General features: G+C 42.8%; 1 protein-coding gene across 1 annotated transcript in view; it reads left to right on the plus strand.

Moving 5' to 3' along the window:
* The first annotated feature begins 636 nt into the window (after positions 1-636).
* Positions 637-16,927, plus strand: part of LOC133621880 (major histocompatibility complex class I-related gene protein-like) — a 23,383-nt gene continuing 7,092 nt past the window's right edge. Inside the window, exons 1-2 of the mRNA XM_072913585.1 lie at positions 637-691; positions 4,214-4,270. Coding sequence (XP_072769686.1) covers positions 637-691; positions 4,214-4,270 — 112 coding nt within the window. The remainder of the gene's footprint in view (positions 692-4,213; positions 4,271-16,927) is intronic.

Raw genomic sequence — 16,927 nt, forward strand, 5'->3', positions numbered from 1 at the left:
TGATGATGTTACAGACCTTAGATGGTGAAATCCCGAAATTCCTTGCAATAGCTGGTTGAGAAATGTTGTTCTTAAACAATTTGCTCACGCATTTGTTGACAAAGCGGTGACCCTCGCCCCGTCCTTGTTGGTGAACGACTGAGCATTTCGTGGAAGCTGCTTGTATACCCAATCATGGCACCCACCTGTTCCCAATTAGCCTGTTCACCTGTGGGATGTTCCAAATAAGTGTTTGATGAGCATTCCTCAACTTTCTCAGTCTTTTTTGCCACTTGTGCCAGCTTTTTTGAAACAATTCCAAATGAGCTAATATTTGCAAAAAATTAAGTTTACCAGTTGGAACGTTAAGTATCTTGTCTTTGCCGTCTTTTCAATTGAATATAAGTTGAAAAGGATTTGTTGTATTCTGTTTTTATTTACCATTTACACAACGTGACAACTTCACTGCTTTAGGGTTTCGTACTTAAAATAAGATAATCTGTCTGTTTTTTTTTGTTTTTTTGTCAAAGATACTTTTGACCTCGATTTTGGTGCCGATCTCAATTATAAAACCCTTCGAATGGCACCTGAAATATGTCGCACTCTGCATGAACAAGTGGAAAAACTCTGCATTTTTCAACGACTGCCTTTGTAGCAATGACGTGCCTGCAGGCCTCGCCAGCCCCAGACTGCAGGACCAGGACCAAGGCAGGTCAGTAAGTGGGAATTACATTTACTTCAGATGCCAAGCTTTTTTTTTTTTTTGCCTTCTTTAGTTACTCGAACAAAGCACGGGGAACATAATTTAGTTTTAGCACTTTATGCAGAAATAATCTACCCTTTTTTTTTTTATAAAACATTGGCAGCTTGCAAAAGCTAATTGTTGTTGCTCAGTGCATTTCAACACTTTTCGATATCAGCCTCATCTCTTCAGTATTTGCGCTTTGTCAGACATGAATGTAATGTTCCTGGAGCTAACAACCACACAAATAAAGATATTTTCCCGATGACCATTTACTTGCCGTATTTTCCGGACCGTAGGGCGCACCGGATTATAAGGCGCACTGCCGATGAGCGGGTCTAGTCAGGTCTATTTTCATACATAGGGCGCATTATCCATCCATCCATCCATCCATCCATCTTCTTCCGCTTATCCGAGGTCGGGTCGCGGGTGCAGCAGCCTAAGCAGGGAAGCCCAGACTTCCCTCTCCCCAGCCACTTCGTCCAGCTCCTCCCGGGGGATCCCGGGGTGTTCCCAGGCCAGCCGGGATATATAGTCTTCCCGACGTGTCCTGGGTCTTCCCCGTGTCCTCCTACCGGTCGGACGTGCCCTAAACACCTCCCTAGGGAGGCGTTCGGGTGGCATCCTAACCAGATGCCCGAACCACCTCATCTGGCTCCTGTCCATGTGGAGGAGCAGCGGCTTTACTTTGAGCTCCTCCAGGATGGCAGAGCTTCTCACCCTATCTCTAAGGGAGAGACCCGCCACCCGGCGGAGGAAACTCGTGATCTTGTCCTTTCGGTCATAACCCAAAGCTCATGACCATAGGTGAGGATGGGAACGTCCGTGGGTGGATAATGTCCATCCATCCATCCATCCATCTTCTTCCGCTTATCCAAGGTCTAAGCAGGGAAGCCCAGACTTTCCTCTCCCCAGCCACTTCGTCCAGCTCTTCCCGGGGGGATCCCGAGGCGTTCCCAGACCAGCCGGGAGACATAGTCTTCCCAACGTGTCCTGGGTCTTCCCTGTGGCCTCCTACCGGTCGGACGTGCCCAAAACACCTCCCTAGGGAGGCGTTCGGGTGGCATCCTAACCAGATGCCCGAACCACCTCATCTGGCTCCTGTCCATGTGGAGGAGCAGCGGCTTTACTTTGAGCTCCTCCAGGATGGCAGAGCTTCTCACCCTATCTCTAAGGGAGAGACCCGCCACCCGGCGGAGGAAACTCGTGATCTTGTCCTTTCGGTCATAACCCAAAGCTCATGACCATAGGTGAGGATGGGAACGTCCGTGGGTGGATAATGTCCATCCATCCATCCATCCATCTTCTTCCGCTTATCCGAGGTCTAAGCAGGGAAGCCCAGACTTCCCTCTCCCCAGCCACTTCGTCCAGCTCTTCCCGGGGGATCTCGAGGCGTTCCCAGGCCAGCCGGGAGACATAGTCTTCCCAACGTGTCCTGGGTCTTCCTTCTTGGCCTCCTACCGGTCGGACGTGCCCTAAACACCTCCCTAGGGAGGCGTTCAGGTGGCATCCTGACCAGATGCCTGAACCACCTCATCTGGCTCCTCTCCATGTGGAGGAGCAGCGGCTTTACTTTGAGCTCCTCCAGGATGGCAGAACTTCTCACCCTATCTCTAAGGGAGAGCCCCGCCACCCGGCGGAGGAAACTCGTGATCTTGTCCTTTCGGTCATAACCCAAAGCTCATGACCATAGGTGAGGATGGGAACGTAGATCGACCGGTAAATTGAGAGCTTTGCCTTCCGGCTCAGCTCCTTCTTCACCACAACGGATCGATACAGCGTCCGCATTACTGAAGACGCCGCACCGATCCGCCTGTCGATCTCACGATCCACTCTTCCCTCACTCGTGAACAAGACTCCGAGGTACTTGAACTCCTCCACTTGGGGCAGGGTCTCCTCCCCATTCCACCCTTTTCCGGGCTAGAACCATGGACTCGGACTTGGAGGTGAATAATGTAATCCCACTAAAACAGAGGTGCCCATTACGTCGATCGCGAGCTACTAGTCGACGGTGGAGGGTGTGTCAGTCGACCGCCAGCCAGGCATTGAAAGTTGCCTCGATTCAACCTGGGTGCAATAATGAAAATCTGAAATTAAGGCCAAAAGTGCTTACTTTTGACCGGAAGGACCTTTTTTGTTCCTTGGCTTTTTTATGTTAAGCCAATTTGCTTGTCTCATAATATGCATTCTAGAATCTGAGCTATATTACAAAACCCAAAACCAGTGAAGTTGTCTCTTTGTGTAATTCGTAAATAAAAACAGAATACAATAATTTGCTTTTTTTTTTTGGCAAATAATCATTAACTTAGAATTTATTGGCAGCAACACATTGCAAAAAAGTTGTCACAGGGACATGTTCACCACTGTGTCACATGGCCTTTCCTTTTAACAACACTCAGTAAACGCTTGGGAACTGAGGAGACACATTTTTGAAGCTCTTCGGGTGGAATTATTTCCCATTCTTGCTTGATGTACAGCTTAAGTTATTCCAGATGGTTCTTTTCCTCTTTGGTCCAGAGGACACGACGTCCACAGTTTCCAAAAACAATATGAAATGTGGACTCGTCAGACCACAGAACACTTTTCCGCTTTGCATGAGTCCATCTTAGATGAGCTCAGGCCCAGTTGGTGTTGTTGATAAATGGCTTTCGCTTTTCACAGTAGAGTTTTAACTTGCACTTACAGACGTAGCGGCGAACTGCAGTTACTGACAGTGGTTTTCTGAAGTGTTCCTGAGCCCATGTGGTGATATCCTTTACACACTGATGTCGCTTCTTGACGCAGTACCGCATGAGGGATCGAAGGTCCGTAATATCATCGCTTACGTGCAGTGATTTCTCCAGATTTTCTGAACATTTTTGATGATGTTACAGACCTTAGATGGTGAAATCCCGAAATTCCTTGCAATAGCTGGTTGAGAAATGTTGTTCTTAAACAATTTGCTCACGCATTTGTTGACAAAGCGGTGACCCTCGCCCCGTCCTTGTTGGTGAACGACTGAGCATTTCATGGAAGCTGCTTGTATACCCAATCATGGCACCCACCTGTTCCCAATTAGCCTGTTCACCTGTGGGATGTTCCAAATAAGTGTTTGATGAGCATTCCTCAACTTTCTCACTCTTTTTTGCCACTTGTGCCAGCTTTTTTGAAACAATTCCAAATGAGCTAATATTTGCAAAAAATTAAGTTTACCAGTTGGAACGTTAAGTATCTTGTCTTTGCCGTCTTTTCAATTGAATATAAGTTGAAAAGGATTTGTTGTATTCTCTTTTTATTTACCATTTACACAACGTGACAACTTCACTGCTTTAGGGTTTCGTACTTAAAATAAGATAATCCCGTCTGTTTTTTGTTTTTTTTGTCAAAGATACTTTTGACCTCGATTTTGGTGCCGATCTCAATTATAAAACCCTTCGAATGGCACCTGAAATATGTCACTCTCTGCATGAACAAGTGGAAAAACTCTGCATTTTTCAACGACTGCCTTTGTAGCAATGACGTGCCTGCAGGCCTCGCCAGCCCCAGACTGCAGGACCAGGACCAAGGCAGGTCAGTAAGTGGGAATTACATTTACTTCAAATGCCAAGCTTTTTTTTTTTGCCTTCTTTAGTTACTCGAACGAAGCACGGGGAACATAATTTAGTTTTAGCACTTTATGCAGAAATAATCTACCTTTTTTTTTTTTTATAAAACATTGGCAGCTTGCAAAAGCTAATTGTTGTTGCTCAGTGCATTTCAACACTTTTCGATATCAGCCTCATCTCTTCAGTATTTGCGCTTTGTCAGACATGAATGTAATGTTCCTGGAGCTAACAACCACACAAATAAAGATATTTTCCCGATGACCATTTACTTGCCGTATTTTCCGGACCGTAGGGCGCACCGGATTATAAGGCGCACTGCCGATGAGCGGGTCTAGTCAGGTCTATTTTCATACATAAGGCGCATTATCCATCCATCCATCCATCTTCTTCCGCTTATCCGAGGTCGGGTCGCGGGTGCAGCAGCCTAAGCAGGGAAGCCCAGACTTCCCTCTCCCCAGCCACTTCGTCCAGCTCCTCCCGGGGGATCCCGGGGTGTTCCCAGGCCAGCCGGGATATATAGTCTTCCCGACGTGTCCTGGGTCTTCCCCGTGTCCTCCTACCGGTCGGACGTGCCCTAAACACCTCCCTAGGGAGGCGTTCGGGTGGCATCCTGACCAGATGCCCGAACCACCTCATCTGGCTCCTCTCGATGTGGAGGAGCAGCGGCTTTACTTTGAGCTCCCCCCGGATGACAGAGCTTCTCACCCTATCTCTAAGGGAGAGCCCCGCCACCCGGCGGAGGAAACTCATTCGGCCGGGTCCTTTCGGTCATAACCCAAAGCTCATGACCATAGGTGAGGATAGGAACGTAGATCGACCGGTAAATCGAGAGCTTTGCCTTCCGGCTCGGCTCCTTCTTCACCACAACAGATCGATACAGCGTCCGCATTACTGAAGACGCCGCACCGATCCGCCTGTCGATCTCACGATTCACTCTTCCCCCACTCGTGAACAAGACTCCGAGGTACTTGAACTCCTCCACTTGGGACAAGATCTTCTCCCCAACCCGGAGATGGCACTCCACCCTTTTCCGGGCGAGAACCATGGACTCGGACTTGGAGGTGCTGATTCCCACTCGGCTGCAAACCGATCCAGTGAGAGCTGAAGATCCTGGCCAGATGAAGCCATCAGGACCACATCATCTGCAAAAAGCAGAGACCTAATCCTGCAGCCACCAAACCAGATCCCCTCAACGCCCTGACTGCGCCTAGAAATTCTGTCCATAAAGGTTATGAACAGAATCGGTGACAAAGGGCAGCCTTGGCGGAGACCAACTCTCACTGGAAACGAGTCCGACTTACTGCCGGCAATGCGGACCAAGCTCTGACACTGATTATACAGGGCGCGAACCGCCACAATAAGACAGTCCGTTACCCCATACTCTCTGAGCACTCCCCACAGGACTTCCCGAAGGACACGGTCGAATGCCTTCTCCAAGTCCGCAAAGCACATGTAGACTGGTTGGGCAAACTCCCATGCACCCTCAAGGACCCTGCCGAGAGTATAGAGCTGGTCCACAGTTCCACGACCAGGACGAAAACCACATTGTTCCTCTTGAATCCGAGGTTCGACTATCCGGCGTAGCCTCCTCTCCAGTACACCTGAATAGACCTTACCGGGAAGGCTGAGGAGTGTGATCCCACGATAGTTGTAACACACCCTCCCGTTTCCCTTCTTAAAGAGAGGAACCACCACCCCGGTCGGGCCAATCCAGAGGTACCGCCCCCGATGTCCATGCGATGTTGCAGAGTCTTGTCAACCAAGACAGCCCCACAGCATCCAGAGCCTTAAGGAACTCCGGGCGGATCTCATCCACCCCCAAGGCGCATTACATTTTTCTAAATGTAAAAGACTTCCTTGTGGTCTACATAACATGTGATGGTGGTTCTTTGGTCAAAATGTTGCATAGATGATGTTTTACATGTTTTACACATCATCTTCAAGTCGATTTCTGACAGTCGCTTCCGGATGTGGCATTTTGTGAGCGGTCTTATTTACGTGGCTCACCTTCAGCAGCGTCTTCTCCCCGTCATCTTTGTTGTAGCGGTGTAGCGTGCAAGGACGGGAGTGGAAGAAGTGTCAAAAGATGGCGCTAACTGTTTTAATGACATTCGGACTTTACTTCAATCAATAACGGAGCAGCATCTCCTCATCCGGAAACAACAACAAGGTGTCCCGTGAAAAACCGTTCGACCGGAGTTCTCTAATAACTAAAGTTCCTTGGGTGAATAATGTAAACTCACGACACCGGTATGTTTTAGCGCTTTCATGGCGACTTTACTGACAGATATAAGTAAGAACTTTACACTACTTTATATTAGAAATGGCAACAGCAGAGGATGAATGTCCCATAACAAGAAGATAGAGAAATATAACTTGGCTCCACAAACTTAGATTGCAATCAGAGTTGGTACACATGACGATGATGACACCCTGTCGTGCATAATGGGTCAGTACCTGTTGGTATTCATTGGTGGCGGCGAAAACTGCCCCTCGCCATCAACCATCAAATTGTCGTTACTTCTCTTTAGATGTTTGGATCTCCTTGCAAACTGATATTAGGCCCTTCAGTCGGGGTCTGATCATGACTAGTCATTGATATCGACACCGACATCGCCCCCTTGTGGTGGAACATTATAACAGTCATAACTTCCTTCCACATGCTCCAATCTTCCCGTTTGTTTTAATGGTGGGTCGAGATCATTGTCATTCTACATCCTGTACGCAAATTCAAAATGACAATTTTAATAGTCGGCACATTTTCTAACGTCACATATTGTTGTTGTTTGTGTTACACAATCTTGTTAATAAATATGATACAATTAATAAGTAAGACTTTATTTGTACACCTAAGTAGATTAGTTTTTGGGTGAAAAATAGAAGATGCTACCTCACTAAAAAGATTCATTGTTTAACAATTTATTTTCCATGAATTAATTTAGATCCAGAACACACATTGTTATTATGTCTTATTATATTATAATCCAGTGACGTGCGGTCACTAGAGGCAGGTGAGGCCTCGCCTCACCTGCCTCATTGAAAGAAAAAAAATGTAAAAAGAAAACAAATTAATTAAATTGTTATATGTATTCAGTGATTATACTATAAAGTCATTTTCCATTTAACTTCACCAGTTTTCGATTATTTTTATTCAAAATCGCTGAATTTTCACATTTGCCATTCAAATACTGAGAAGAGACGGAGCGGTGAACAGCAGCCAGTTGAGGCACGTCACTCAGTGCCTCAACATGGATTGCGGACTCGGCTAACTGCTGGCCTGCTGTGCAGTGAAACCGTATTGCTATATGAATTATATTATACATTTCCATAGTTTAGTTAGCTGAGGTATATAATGTACAGTGTATTTTGTCAACAACTGTATGTGTGTAACGTATTTCTTGTGCTGAGCGATCATAAAACGGCTGCAAAAGACGCACTGGCTGAGGCTCGCAGTAATCCCGCCTCCTGCACCCCCGCCGTAGAATTGTTATATCAACTAAAGCCCACACTTAAACTTTCCACGTGCAAGATTGAATCTATTTAAAAAAGTTATTTCATAAGAAGCCAAAAAGTGCAAAAACAATAATGTTCGTGTTGGAGGAGTTGTGAATGACTGCAGGGCCACAACATTAGGTACACCTACAGACTGCAGGTGTACCTAATTCACAACTCCTCCAACACGAACATTATTGTTTTTGCACTTTTTGGCTTCTTATTAAATAACTTTTGTAACCTATTTTTATGGGCTTTCCTCTTTGTGATGTTAAGTTCCTGTTATGCGCTGTTATACAGTATATGCCTTGAGCTCTTATTTTGAAGGCGCTAAGAGCGGAAGTGATGACACGTTGGAGTGGAGCGGAGGTTTTTGAAAGAAGGTACATAAAGTGGTCCTCGTGTAAACTGGAGCCTCCGTGTTTGATACCCCCAAACAATGTTCCCTCTAATTTTCCATATGCGTGGACCTACTCAGTGGCCTGGTGGTTAGAGTGTCCGCCCTGAGATGGGTAGGTTGTGAGTTCAAACCTCGGCCGAGTCATACCAAAGACTATAAAAATGGGAGCCATTACCTCCCTGCTTGGCACTCAGTATCAAGGGCTGGAATTGGGGGTTAAATCACCAAAAATGATTCCCGAGCGTGGCACCGCTGCTGCTCACTACTCCCCTCACCTCCCAGGGGCTGAACAAACATTTGATGAGTCAAATGCATAGGACAAATTTCATCACACCTAGTGTGTGACAATCATTGGTACTTTAACTTAGATGTGCACACTGAGGCCACACCAGCAGCACACCTGTCCCAAACCTGACTAAATACCAAGTTCAATGTTTTATTATTATAATCAAATGACAGAAGTCATTTCCATGGGATTATTTTCTAAAATAAGTGTTTTGGCCCACTTACAATGACAGTAACACAACATATTGTTTTTCATGAGCTGTGTACTAGTATTGTATGTCTGGGTGGGGGTCCTGCTTTGGAAATAATTTGTACCCCTTTCCGATATATCGCATTTAGTTCCCACTAAAACATTCACATGTTGCACAATGAGATGTAAACATGTAAAGATGTAAAATATATATTTATTAGTATTTCTTTAATATAATAACATAATTTCATGATTAATAGTTATACATTAAGATTAAATTAAGAATTTTTTATTTTACTTTTTCACTACAGAAGGGTTCGGTGAATGCGCATATGAAACTGGTGGGGTTCAGTACCTCCAACAAGGTTAAGAACCACTGCCCTGGAGCCTACGTTAGCTGTCACCTGGCTGTGCTACACTCTGGACAAGTCACTAGTTCATTACAAAAAACAGTCGGCAGTTGATTGTAGAGCAAGGATGTGACTGTGCATGTGTGTTACACACAATTGTATTGTGACACATTCAACTTGTACTCAGTAAGAAACATTGTTCTTAATAACTACTGAATCATGACCTTAGTTACCTTATCATGATGTGTTTCATGTGCTCTTGTAAAATGTGTCATTGAATAATAATACAGCATTTACATAATAATACTCTGACTTGTTAAGTGTCCATCGTGAAAGAAAATGAAACAAATTGTGTGCATGACGCCAGGCACTGTCAAGAAGAGTAAAGAAGACAAAAATTGAAGGTGGCAATGAATGGGGTAGAGGGGCCCACAAAGATACTCTTTCAGAGGGACCACAATTCCCAGCAAGGGCCTTGACAAGCAATATTAAATAGATGATAAATAACTATGATATCAATAAATGTAACAATGTTATATAGCAAAGTAAAAGTTGTGTTTCTTATCTAAGTAAATGTAACTGGTTACTACTCACCTATGTGGATAAGTGTGTTCACTTTTGACAGCTACGACAAAATAAAAGTCAAAACATAATAAAAATGATGTATTTGTCACAAGAAACCATCTTTATCTTTCGTGACGGTCGCTGCGTTTAGAAACAAGCATGCAGTCAATGTTTGGCTTCACCGTGTCTAATTTCACTTTCACTTTCTTTGATATTGTGCCAGCAGAAGCGTCTGCCTCACACTTTTCCCCCACGTTCAGCACTTTGGCCACAGCCAGTCAATGGCATGAATGCTTTCTGCTGACTTTTTACTCAGGATGAAACTTCCTGATGCAACCCTGGCCTGGAATCGAACCCATGCGAGGCCGAAGCGTGTCCCGTTACCCCACCAGGGACGCCTCACGCTTGGGAGACATAATGGAGGAAATAAAAATAAGTAGCCACTTTATGTCTATCAATCATTATTTGTATCGATGCTTTCTTGAGAGGACTACAATACCATCACTCAGGGACGTGCACATGATTATAGAGGGGCAGGGGCTAGAGATGCGCGGTTTGCGGACACAACCGCGGAGTCCGTGGATTATCCGCGGATCGGGCGGATGAAATTTAAAAAAATAAGATTTTATCCGCGCGCGGGTCGGGTCGGGCGGATTAATTAGATTTTTTTTTTTTTTTTTTTTTTTTTTTTTTGCGGGTGGCAGTTAAACCAATTCGGAAATATATATACATAGTTAAATGTTGTTAGCCACATACGAAAAACGAGCAGGCACCTGCTGCATATGCCACAACAGAAGAAAAAGAAAAGAAAAGAGATGGACACTTTTACGGAGCGGAGAAGGGACGCCTCGCCGGGGTCCGGGACCGAGGCCCCTTCCCCCGAGAGGGCCCCACCGGGAGCCGTAGCTGAGGCGATCCGCGAGAAGGGCCCGACGCACGTCCAGGGTCACTACCGCGCCCACCGCACCGACACCCCGCCTCGTCCGCCTTCGCCGCGGCCGGCGTCACGCGCAGCAGGTAAGCAGCTTACCTGCCCGCCACCCCCGTGGCCGGGGGCTCGTAACATGGGTCACTCCGCGCGCTCCGCCCGCGCAGCTTACCTGCCCGCCACCCCTGTTGCCGGGGGCGCGTAACAGGGGTCACTCCGCGCGCAGTGCGCTCACGAAAGGGGTGGGGCTCACCCTGGTTGATATAGAGAGCAGGACGGTGGCCATGGAAGTCGGAACCTGCTAAGGAGTGTGTAACAACCCACCTGCCGAATCAACTAGCCCTGAAAATGGATGGCGCTGGAGCGTGGGCCCATACCTGGCCATCGCTGGCAGCGAGACGCGCTTGGAGGTGCGCTCAGTGCGGCTCCCATATGATTGCGCACTGGTGTGCGTCTGGGTCGTGACAGCGTGGCACGCGCAAGTCTGTGCTGCATTGGATCAGTCTCCTTTCTTTAACAGGCAAAAGCTTTATAACCTCACCATACCTGCCAACTTTTAAATCAGAAAAACCTAGTAGCCAGGGTCCAAGGGCCGCAGGCCCCGGTAGGTCCAGGACAAAGTCCTGGTGGAGGGTTCAGGGCTTCGCCCCCTGACGCAAAATGATTATTAGCATTCAGACAGGTTAAAATGTTGCTAAAACCATCACTTTTCTATCAGTCACAGTGACTTTTCAAAACAAAAATATTACAGCAAAAATCAAATGGGTTGATTGGCATGTTTATTCTGTAAGCTAACTTCAATAGTTTGAAATGATTTTGACAGTTAATGCCAGTTATCCTGTCAACCTTTCACAAGACTTCAATTTGTTAATTGAAAGTATAAACAGTATAAACACTTTTTACAGTAAACAAATGGTAAAACAGTACTAAACAATTCCATTAAAAAAAAAAATTGGTGTCATTATTAACTTTCTGTCCAAGCTTGTATAATCTACTGCCTTGTTCAATTGTAAAAAATATTCTGTGCTTAAAATTCACATTTCTATCACAATTATCATACTGTAAACATGGTAAGCTAACTTCATTAAAATTAATAGTCCTGTCAATAGCATGGAATTACAATTCAAATGTAGTTTTTTTGTAAGCCTTTCAAAAGAATTCAAAATATGAAAAATTAATGAAAATTAATTTAAGCCATCAGACACTTGAAAAGTGGCACATCACATCTCTAATGTAATCATTTGAACTTTTCAACAGAAATAGCACTGCAAAAATATTAAGGACATACTTCTGTATTTTGGTAGTTATGCTGTCAACATTTAACAAGATTTCTTCAACTTGGACTTGAAAGCATAAATAGTATAAACCCTTTTAACAGTATGTCGTGCTGTGAAATACAGCCGACAGGATTGCGCACCAAACACGAAGCAAGGCCATGGTGCAGGAGAACAAAGGACTTCTTTCATTTAAGGTTTGTGATAAACCATCAAACTCATTCGTTAAAAGGACTCTATAGTAATATAAAGCGAATTTTTCTGGACATTATCATGCAAGAAAAGTTTATTTTTGGGATCGCGATCACCGCGTAATGATTTTTAAAGGTTGCATTACATTATTAACTGTCCCTTGTGATCAGCCAGTGCGATTGGAAGTCCATGCTCAATTATTGCCTCCGTAAATACAACTTCGGCATTTATCACATCCAAAGAATCTGTTTGGGCGACGAAAAACGTTGAAAGTTTTCCACTTGTATCGCTAGCAACGGCATTAGACTTGTGTTTTTTTGTCCCAACGTGGTCTTTTACATCGCTAATTCCTCCGTGTCCGATCGAAAAATCTTGTCTGCACAAGGTGCAATTCGCGTAGTTTTCATCCTTTTTTAAATTTTTTTATTAATATTAGATATATAACAACGGGCGGATGGCGGGCGGGTGCAGTTCTGATCAAACGTTACATCGGGTGGATGGCGGATGGTTGACGACTTTCTGACGCGGTTGCGGATGAAATAAATTGCCTATCCGCGCATCTCTAGCAGGGGCTCGAAGTCAGAAAAGGGCAGGACATTTTTTTTTGGTCCTTTACACAATATGGAAATTAATGTAAAATTAAATTTGCTAATAGGAAGCTAACTACTTAGCTGTGTGTCCTTTGTAGGTAAAAGTGATTGCCATTTCTTTTGTGTCAACAAATTATTGTCATAATGAGTTAATTCACATTATCATAGGCTTGGAAGACATGAAAATCAACAAAAAACTGGTTTATTATTAGGCTATTTATTGTTAAAGATAAGCACTTTAATATTGAACATTGAACAGTGCAACATGAACTTTGAAAAAAAATACAAAAATAAATACCCAAATGGAAAAAACTTCAATGTGAAAATCTGTCCTTCTTCCCTTAACTTGATGAAAACACCATCAAGTTGTAACTTATGGTCTTTCTCACATAATGCTCAGACTAAACAACTGAAACGCAATACAGGCCCAAAAATATGGACCAGGGGCCAGTAGAGGGCTGTAGAATGGAGGCCACCCACACCCAAATATGCTCCTCAATGTAAATTCAGGGCTTCCATGGTGCTAGACTTGGTTTTAGCCATGCATTAAGAGGTCTGCTACCCTTAGCTGCTTCTCCTTCCTTTTCTCTATCCTTTCTTTTGTTGGCATTGTGCTGCAGGCATAATCAACATGAATCAAGTTTAAATACAGATGGTAATATTCCTAACAGATAACCTACATCTTATATCCCCAGAATTCTGAAATTATTATTATTAATTATAATAATAATAATAATAATTATTATTATAATCATTATTCTTCTTATTATTAATGTTATTATTATTATTTTGTTAACCCACACAGTAATAGCAAAGTCACAATAAACTTTATATCTAAACCTCTACTGTGAGAGAAATGCAAAAACACAGTGCATTTTATTTTGAAAATTAACCCGGTGTTTTATTTTGTATTTTGTACACTACTTCCTGTCCCGCACGATCCGCTCTGCTCTGTGCTCAATTGATGTGCCGTGCTCCGACGTCCGGCAAAAACAGAAGCTGACACATTTGTTGGAATAATTGTTTGTAAGTTATCACAAAAGAAATGTTGTATTATGAATGCTGTATTTCGAGGCCTAACAAAAGGATGAAAGCTCGTGAAACGCCACTGTGATTTCAGCACGGACAGATGGCAGGATGTGCTCAACTCCTGGAGGAACTCTCTTTGAAGTGTTAAACGAACTCTCTCTGAAGTAATTCACAAACTCTCTTCCAACTATTTGGTCAACACTATTTACGACCCGCTGCCTTCTTGAAGTTGCTGTGGACAGGAGACAGGAGGGGTTGTCCATTGTCCTCCAACACCTGCCCCAGCTGGATCCAGGAAGAGCCAAGCCCGAGAAGTCCTCTTCTTGGACTTCAAAGCGACCGAAAACAATGACTGTTTTACATACGTCCCCATTCCTATTGTGACATATGTTGGTGCGTGAACATGGAACATCTGAATTAAAAGAGGAGACGAGAACCTTCTTCGTCAGAGCGTGCTAAGACACTGTAAGAGGTTACAGGTTGAAGCCGTCTCTCCTCAATTGAGTCCAAATTTAATTCTGTCTCTGTTTGATTCCTTGCCTTTTGTCTTGTTTAACAGATGTCCTGTGTTTGAACGTGACATCTAATTGGTCCTTCGAGCCGGATTCCAACACGTCTGACGATTCCAGCATGAGTGAGTGAAACCAGAGGACCATGGCAACCAAATCCTGATTGAGGAACTGCTTTTTCTTCATTTCGGGCTGGAATTGAAAGACTGACGGAAAATCCGAGGACAACAGGAAGGAAGGCAGAGAGCAGTGAGTACGTTTTAAATTGACGAAGAAAGAAACGACTAAGAAGAAGCGTGTGACTGAGGGTTACGACGCATAGACAAACCCTGTAAATCCTAGGCTCTAACAGGTAAAAAGGCCAAATTAGAGGGACGTCGGAGTCCAACGTCCGTGAGTATTAAAATTTTAAATAAAAACTGAATTAAGATAAAAACTGAAGAGGCCAATATACTGCAGGTAAACGGAACCGCGAAAACTGGAATCCGTAATATCCATAAACAAACATACTAGGGGGTGTCGGAGCCCACAATAATTTGAAATATCCGTGAACCATTATCCTGGGGACGTCGGAGTCCAACAGACCTAAAATGGTCTATTCAGAATAAAAAACTGAATTTTGTCCGTGAAAAAACAATAACCTGGAGGGCGACGGAGTCCACATGTAATAAACATTGAAATTTCCGTAGATCAATATACTGAAAGGTGTGAATGTGAGAGTGTGTGGGAGTAATCGCCATTAGGCTATCACTCCATATGAAAGTTGTGAGAAGTAAATAGTGGGTTATTGTGGATGCTCTAGGCAAGACACCTCCACTGGGGAACCATCTCCAGTAGAAGCGACGTGTACCACAATAATAAATTAAACCACTATCTTACAACAAAAACAAAAGTAATCCTTATAAGTTTCGGCTCTGTAGGGGGCGACGGATTACTCCAAATTCTCAAAATGGAAAGAGGGACACAAGGAAACGCAGATCTAATATGGTCTATTACAATCTATTTAAACCAAAATAGAAGACAACAACCACAACGTCAGCGGTTACATGTTGGCGTTGTAGCAGAGAAGGGCATTTTGCAAGAAACTGTCCTGAAAAAAAAAAAAAAAAAAAAAAAAAAATTAACAATCAAAGTAACTCAGCATGACTGTTAAAAGATGACACCAATTAGTCATGTTGTCAGCGTATGCCATTGGTGGTAAGATCGCTGCAAATGTGTTTGTTTGTTTGTTTGTTTGTTAGTGTGTGTTTAAGTGTGTATCTTTCCAGGTACAAATTGTGTAAAAACCCTGTAGGTTCAAATAAAAATAAAAATAGGTTAAAGGAAAAAGCAAATAGGAGAATAATCTCAAAGTGCTAACGTGAGAGAAAAGTAAAAATAAATGAAGAAATGGGGAAAAATCAATAAGAATGAATGCAAAATGAAATAAACTAATGCGAAAGAGAGATAATGGGGGTATTGAAATAAGAGATGAAGAAAAGGTAGACTGAAGATATACATGTATGTTTGGATATATAAAGAGCGCTTTTATATATACAAATATATATATGTATAATTAAATAATGGAACAAATAAAAACCTAGACTAATAACTATAATAAGAGTTGAGAGGTATAGTATGATAAAATGATAAAGTGGGTTACATGTTTATTAGCTGAGGGAAGAAAAAAAAAAAAAGAAAAAAGGAGAGAAGCTCAAGTGTTGCTGACCTTTGCCCTTAAGAGTGTACTCACGCACTTACACACCACCGTGTGTGTGTGTGTGTGTGTGTGTGTGTGGCGCAGTGGGGGAGGTGTGAAAGTGAATTTATTACATGTAAATTTAAAGTAGGTTTAACTTTGAAGTGTAGTATAACATTCTTAAGTTAGATTATGTTTTAGACATTTGCAACACCATACATCTGAGTGTTGAGCTAAGATAAGATAAGGACATAACATAAAATAAATAAGGAGGTATGGCAATCAGGAAAACTATCAGCTAGCGATAGACAACTGTTTGTTTTAAATATTGTTGAATAATAATTGCAAATAAAAAACATAAACAATGGGAAGAATGTAAATTCAGAGTTTAAAAGTATAGATTAAGTGGCATATAGACAGTTAAGTGAGTTTAAAACATTACTTAAAAAATGCATAAAGTAATATGTATAACATTTGAATTAGGAGGAAAAATAACATTAGCGTTATTAATTAATTTACATAGTGAAAGACACAAAATAAGCAAAATAAAAGTACAATTATGCAAAAGAGAAGTAAAGAATCTAGGACGTTCTCTAAACAGAAATGGACGCACTATTGTGGAAAATAGAAAAACTAAGTACGACAAGTAGAAAAACCACAAATAAAGAAGCAAATGATGTAATTTCTAGGATTAACGAATTATTGTAGAAGTTGAATACCAAATTATGCTGAAATAGTAGCTCCTTTAAGTAAATTAATGAAAAAATGTAATCATCTGTAGAGTGGAATTCAGAAGCTAAAGCAGCATTCTGTGAAATAAAAATAGAACAGAATGTGCGGTTGTTACAGTAACGAAAATTTTGAAAGCTATCAAATGACCATCAAATTGCTCAATGTAAGCGGCAGAACTAGAAGCACTAATAGAAGCATGTAAAGTAATGAAAGATCAAAAGGTCACAATATATACAAAGATAGCCAAAATATAGGAATGATAAAGTCAACAGGAAAATCTGTAACACATTGGAGAACTGATAAAAAAAAAATTAAAAAAAAGAGAGAAAAAAGAATTAATAGAAGCAGTACAGCTACCAGCTAAAATAGCAATATGCAAATGTGCGACACACACCAAAGGAACAGACAC

Source organism: Nerophis lumbriciformis, linkage group LG07 (assembly GCF_033978685.3).
Source record: "Nerophis lumbriciformis linkage group LG07, RoL_Nlum_v2.1, whole genome shotgun sequence".
NCBI lineage: Eukaryota > Metazoa > Chordata > Actinopteri > Syngnathiformes > Syngnathidae > Nerophis > Nerophis lumbriciformis.